At 44.9% G+C, this 6,989-nt stretch overlaps 2 protein-coding genes across 2 annotated transcripts; both read left to right on the forward strand.

Moving 5' to 3' along the window:
* The first annotated feature begins 242 nt into the window (after positions 1 to 242).
* On the forward strand, positions 243 to 1,182 carry LOC120636778. Its single transcript, XM_039908343.1, has 2 exons — positions 243 to 313; positions 438 to 1,182. Exons 1-2 carry the CDS (start codon positions 308 to 310, stop codon positions 894 to 896), a joined length of 465 nt encoding a protein of 154 aa, XP_039764277.1. The 5' UTR covers positions 243 to 307; the 3' UTR covers positions 897 to 1,182.
* A 2,725-nt stretch (positions 1,183 to 3,907) lies between these two features.
* On the forward strand, positions 3,908 to 6,209 carry LOC120636752. Its single transcript, XM_039908312.1, has 3 exons — positions 3,908 to 4,029; positions 4,505 to 4,901; positions 6,153 to 6,209. The coding sequence occupies exons 1-3, from the start codon at positions 3,908 to 3,910 to the stop codon at positions 6,207 to 6,209; spliced, it is 576 nt and encodes a 191-aa protein (XP_039764246.1).
* The last annotated feature ends 780 nt before the right edge of the window (positions 6,210 to 6,989 follow it).

Consider the following 6,989-nt stretch of genomic DNA (forward strand, 5'->3'; position numbering starts at 1 on the left):
GTCAAAGTATTTTTTATTGTCCATTCCTAGTTACAAGCAATAAATAGCCACGGTAGTTTCAATGATTAATTAAAGACAAGAACAAACTTGTATTATAAAAATGTGCGTATAAAACGTTTCACTCAACCATACAAGCCATAAGTTTATTCAGTGTCCGACTGTTAGTATCTAACCCAGTATTTTAAAAGTCTTTAAGGCATAAGTTTATTCAGTGTCAGACTGTTAGTATCCAACCCAGTGTTTTAAAAGTCTACTTATTAAACACTTACTAAGATCGACCAGTGGTGTGAAACAACATTTATTCATCATGGAGGTAAGAATCACATACGTTTGTCTTTTTTTATCTATTCGTAACTTATAATTGAATCTTTACGATGTGGAACTGTTATGAATCTTATTAATATTTTGTTTTAATCGTGATCTCATATTTATTCTAGAATTCACCGAATGATGAATATACTTTAAAGCACTTATATTATCCACTCAATATATCAGATGATCAAGATATGAGTGACAATAAAAAGACCGCAATGAGAAGGAGCAACAGTATAGATGCTTTTTTTGAAAAGCAAAAGAAAAAGAAGAGACAGTCAAAGTCTTCATGTGTAGCGCAAGCAAGTGACGGGGGCCTATCATATATCTCATCCAACGACGATGACAGTATCAGTGCAACACATCTAATCAAAATAGACATCTATGACATGAAGAGTCTTAAAGATGTTTCGCCTCTTGAATACTGGAAATATGCAGATTTGCGATTAAAGTACTACGTTGAATCTGCTGGTGATAAGCACTATCAAAGCATGCGAGATATTATATACAACATTACAAAGCAAATCGCTGGGAAGCATGACTGTAAAAAATACTTTATTGACAGAGATAACCAGAAACAATAAGTATTCTCTGAACCAGCGGTCGGTAAACATCACAAAGTAAAAAGACCCTCTATACGAACCCATGAAAACTTAAGTGCTTATTACCTGTATTTTAAAAATATTTTTCTTTATCTATTTGCTATCCCCACTGCTTCATGCAAGCGAAACTAATATAAAAGCTATCCTTTTTCTTAAATGTACTTCTGAGGAGGAGTTGTTGTTGAGTTAAATGAGGAGTTGCTCGAGCTGCCATCGCGTGCACACCTGTGCACCGGCGTTCGGGCCCGTCCTAGTGTTCGGTCACTGCGACTGCCTACCGAACCAACTGCGTCCAGCGGCGGCGCTCGGATTTACGCGTCATTCCTCCCCGATTCTGGTTCCCCGGTCTGCCACCAGCGGCAAGCCCCGGGGGCTGGGTCGGTGGGGTTGGCGTGCCGACACCGCTGCTCGGGCCACGTCAGGCAGCTCCGCCCCGCGCCGAAGCGCCCTGCGTACCGCGTCGAGCGCCCCGCGCTCCGCACCCCCTCGCGTCCCGCGTCGAGCCCCCCGTGCTCCGCACCCCCCCGCGTTCCCGCGTCGAGCGCCTTGCGCTCCGCACCGCCGTGTTTAGCGTTGAGCCTCGGCTCCGCTACCCGCGACCCTAGCGCCTCCGGCCATGCCGCCACCGGCGCCTAACCCGCCGCCGCTACCGCAGCGGCGTGCCACCCGTCCGCGCGCAATAAGGCGAAGAGTGTTCGTGCGGAACACTACCGCCGCGCTTGAAGTCGGCCTGGACGCGATCGTCGCGACCGGCCTCGCCACCCGCACCACCTTGGCCCACGGTGCTGGGCCCTCCACCGGAGCAGGAGAAGTGGCTTTTGCTGCAAACCCGCTCTCTCTGTCGCCAGCGCTGTCTCGACAGGCGACACCGACCCCGACCCGGACCACGCCCACCGTTGCTGCACCTCCCAACCCAGGGACCAGGACTGCAGCACCAATACCTTCCCCGCGATCGCCGCGATTTACCGCCGCACAGGCGGACATCGCCGTGGGAAGATTCCCGTCCCCGCCTAAACGGGGACCCAAGACTCCGGCAGCTTTTATGCCATCAAGCATGCCCGCACTATCGCCGAGCTCGCCGATGGACGCTTCAGCGTCCCCGAGCCCGACATACGCCGCCCGGACACGACAGGCCGCCGGCGCGGCCCCCACCCGCGCCACCAACGTCGCCCCAAACGACGCCACAGCCGCCGCTGCTGCCCCAGCCGCTACCATCGACATCGGAGGAGCGCCGAAGACAGCAGCCAAATACCCTCCACTGATAGTGGAGGCGTTGCCGGATTGGCCGCACCACTTCCGGGAGCTGAAGAAGCTCCTGGGACACACACCAAACGGACGCCCCTATGGCAAGGGCGTCCGTTTTATACCCAAGTCGGACCAGGAGTTCCGCCTCATCCAGCGGTACCTGACCCAGCTGGAGGGTGCTAGCGGAATCTCCTGGTTCTGCTACTCGATGCCAGCAGAGAGGAGCCTCAAGGTGGCGATCCGCGGCCTGCCGGCCGACACGGATCCGGCACTAGTGGAGCAGGAGCTGCGCGAGCTTGGCTACACGCCGGAGCACGTGCGAGCGATCCCCGCCCGCCCGGGCAGACCGGGCTGTTTGATGTACGCGCAACTGCAGCGTACGTCGGACCTAACCCGGGGCATATATGAGGTGCGCGAGCTCCTCTGTATGCCCGGCGTCATTATTGAGGCATGGCGCGGCAGGAAGGGGCCCGCGCAATGCCATCGATGCCAGCAGTTCCGGCACTCCTCCCACAACTGCCACAGGCCCATTGCCTGTGTGAGATGTGGGGGAAGTCACCCAGCCCGGGACTGCCCTCGTCCCCGGGAGGAGCCGCCGACGTGCGCCAACTGTGGGGAGGCACACACGGCGAACAACGCAGCCTGCGCGGTCTTCCGCAAGGAGGCCCGCAACCGCCGAGCGGGTACCACTGCGCGCACTACCACAGCTGCGCGCGCCACAACTGCTGCTACTCTGCAAAGAGAAGCAGATGCACCCGGTTCACTGACGGCCGCTGCCAACCAGCCAGGGCAGCAGCAAGGCCGCAAGCGACGCCGCAAGCGTGGCGGTAAGCGCGCCAAAGCGCGCAAGCCGAGCGCACCATCCACAGTGACGCCCCTCATCACGATGCAGCCTCTAGCGCAGCCCGCCGGACCGTCCAAGCCCACCGTGGTCGCTGCCCCCGAAAGGGGGACGAAGGCGAAGCGAGTGGGAGTACCGCAGTCGGCAGTTCAGCCGGCCCGCGGCCCATTGGACACAAGGACGACCCGCGTCATCGGTGCCCTGAATCAGGTCCTGATGGCGATCCAGGAGCAGCGCGACCCAGTCCCGCTCATCCTGGCATGCATAATGGAGCTCTGCACTGGATGAGCTCCATATTGCCCCCCGGAATGCCGATGGGCCTTTTGAAGAACAAACCCCATCCTCACAAGGACCTACTATCCATTTGGTATACCGGCCCCATGCATGAGATGCCCACGTCGGCTATTCCCCGTCGAATAGTCAAGACTGTGGGCACCTCTTTGCAAGACAGGCGTCTTCAAGTGGCGGATGAAGACGCGCTGTCTACGGAGCGCCCCACGAGGACCACGTAACCACCGGACTTCCAAACGCTTCCTCGCCGCTGGCTGACGGGCGCTTGCCAATGCACATTGGCAAGCTCGACCTCGCTGAGCGGCGGGCGTAAGCCCCATCCAGGACATACCAAGTCGCCGCAGCACCGCTGATCGCCGCGTCATAACGCAGGCTTGATCGCGCTGCCGCGACTTCTTCCCCGGACTCGACACCACGGACCCAACGGTCCCACCAAGTGACCCGTCTGTAGTTGCAGACGGCGTTGCTACCACCGAAAAGGGCCATCGCCCTGAGCGGTTACCCCGAGCCCCATTTGGGACTCCGAGGAAGAAGATTAGGAAATGTACATGAAGTACATTTCCTAATCTTCTTCCTATTTTCATTATCATTCTAAGTTACCACACAAAACTGCACAATGACTGTCGAACTCAACGACTTTGTTTACGAAGAAGAAATGGTTGAGCTATGTCAAGCAGCGGAAGTTGAATTTGACTTAGTGAACCTGTGTATACAAGTAGAAACCGATCAAGCTGCTTTGTGAGTATATTTTCACTATTGTTTAAGTTACATAAGAATACTTGTTGCATCTTGTCTGTTCTGAGAGTGGGGCGTGCCATATATAAATGTTCGGATGATTCTTAGTTTTACTCATTGAGTGGTAAACTGTGAAAGCAAAATAATCACTATGGAATCTTTAACCAACGATGACATTAGTGTATTCACTAAACCATTTGTGGTTAATAAGATGCATAGGTATATACGATTGTGGTACATAAGTGATAAACTTCCGAGTTGGTTGTTAGAAGATCCAGACATAAAACCTTTTTATACCCCTTGTACGGATCACTTTACTTCCGCGTGTTCCATTTCAAGCGATGAAATTGATGGCGTGTTTCCTATGATGGCGTACTGCGTAATGTGTATAAAAAATGGTAAATTATTACTAGTGTATTAGTAATGCTATTACGTTTTAAGATATGTTATTTGATTTTATCATTTTAATTATTTTCAGATCAAGACAAAGTGGAGGAGGTGTAAAAAGAAAAATTGCTGTCACAAAATATTCTTCGAGTAAGCGTCCATTTTCTCAAGAGCCTTCAACATCTGCTGCGGTGGTAACAACGAACCCAATACAGGAAGAAACAACTACATCTGTAAGTTCTACAAACAATAATACTATCGAATGCCTTAACTGCAAAGTATATGTTAACAGAAAATATTATACCAATCATCTTAAAAGCAAGACTCATAGCAAAAATGTTCTAAGTTTAAATCCCAACTTAAATAATGTTCAATTAATAGAAACTGCTTTCGGACGGCGGATAGTAACGTACAGAATCCCCAATTCCACCAACACTAATTCTATATTCGAAACTCCTGAGCACTTTCTTAACATAATTAAAAATACTGTATATAATTTGCTTGATAATGCTTTAAAAGAGCATACTACATTAAAAGTAAATTTTATTTTACAAGGAGATTTTGTACAACCAACAAAAAATATAGAAAATACTTTTGATTTTCAAACATTTAATTATATGTTTTGTTTAGGTGATGACATTAGTGTTATTTATTCTAGTAGCAGTACAGAAATTTCAAATAAAATAAGTAATTTTGAAAAGAAAGACAGAGGATGGAGTCTTAAAAAAATAAAGTATATTGATATAAACATTAATAAATTTAACCCATTAAAAGGATCTTCTTATATAGATTTACCTTTAGACATTAAACATAAGCGGGCTATAATTAATGAAAAAAACAAAGATCATCATGTTTTAAATGGGCAATACTTTCTGCTTTGCATCCAGTTAATAAAAATTCAGATAGAGTATCTTCATATTTATCTAAACAAAACTCTTTAAATTTCACAAATATCCCATTCCCGGTTAAATTAAAAGATATTAATAAATTTGAGTGCTTTAATAATATAAGTATAAATGTTTTTGGTCTTGATCGTGATATAACAAATAAATCTACGAAAATAATTGGTCCACTATATTTCACAAAATGTCGTAAACAAAATCATGTTAATTTATTATTCATTAACAATGGATCCAATGGTCATTATTGTTATATTAAAAATCTTTCTCGATTAGTCAGCCGACAAATAAATTCACATGAACATGCTACACATATTTGTGATGGTTGTCTGCTTTACTTTGAAACTAATTCTAAATTGAAAATTCATCAACAACATGATTGTAATCACATCCGAACCGATTTACCGAACGCTGCGAGAGCTAAATTGACGTTTGATAAATATGAGAGGAAGTTAAAAGTACCTTTTGTTATTTATGCAGATTTTGAATCATTTTTAAATCCTTTACAAGGCTGTGGTAATAATCCATCTACCTCGTATACTGAAAATATTCAGAGACACGATGAATACAGTTTTGGGTACTATATAAAATGTGCATTTAATGATAGTTTGTCTAAGTATGAAACATATACGGGTAATAATTGTTCCAAAGTATTTATGGAGAGGTTAAGCGAAGACGTTAAACGGATTGTTAATCAAAACTTAACTGTGATTAACCCTATTCCCCTCACGGTGGATATGAAGAATAAAATATCTGTCACTACTACATGTTATATATGTGATAAAGATCTCGATTCGGAACATAAAATAGATTTTAATAAATATACTGGTACCTTTGTAGGTGTCTGTCATACAAGTTGTGCAGAAAAGTTTGAAACCCCCAAATTTATTCCCATAATTTTACACAACCTAAGTAACTATGATGCTCATTTCATTGTGCATGCATTAAATTTTTCGGAGGGTGAAGTAAATGTCATACCCCAAAATAAAGAGCGATATATTTCTTTTTCAAAAATTATACAAATAGGTGTTAATAAGATTGAATTAAGGTTCATTGATTCTTTGAAATTTTTGTCATGTAGCATAGATTCGTTATCGAAAAATTTAAATGATGAAAACTTTACTGAACTGAGTAGGAATTTTCAAAATATTGATGATCTTCGTTATTTAAAACGTAAAGGTATATATCCCTATGATTTTATGACTTCATTTGAATCTTTAAAGTTAACGTCACTTCCCACACAAGAACAGTTTTTTAATACACTAACTAACAGTGCAGTATCAAATGAGGATTATAGACATGCTACGGAAGTTTGGGTTCATTTTAAATGTCGTGATATGGGTGACTATTCTGACTTATACCTAAAAACAGATGTACTTCTTTTAACTGATATATTTAAAAATTTTAGAAACGTATGTATTAAAACATATGATTTAGATCCCGTTCAATATTATACAGCACCGGGACTTAGTTGGGATGCAATGTTGAAGTATACACAAGTGACATTAGAGCTACTAACAGATTTTGATAAAATAGCTTTTGTAAAATCCGGTATACGTGGTGGTGTCTCCCAATGCAGCAACCGTTATGCACAAGCTAATAATAAATTTATGCCAAACTTTGATGAGCAAGTTCAATCATCTTATATTACGTACTTAGATGCTAACAATTTATATG

This window comes from Pararge aegeria, assembly GCF_905163445.1.
Source record: "Pararge aegeria chromosome W unlocalized genomic scaffold, ilParAegt1.1 SUPER_W_unloc_1, whole genome shotgun sequence".
In the NCBI taxonomy this organism is placed as follows: domain Eukaryota; kingdom Metazoa; phylum Arthropoda; class Insecta; order Lepidoptera; family Nymphalidae; genus Pararge; species Pararge aegeria.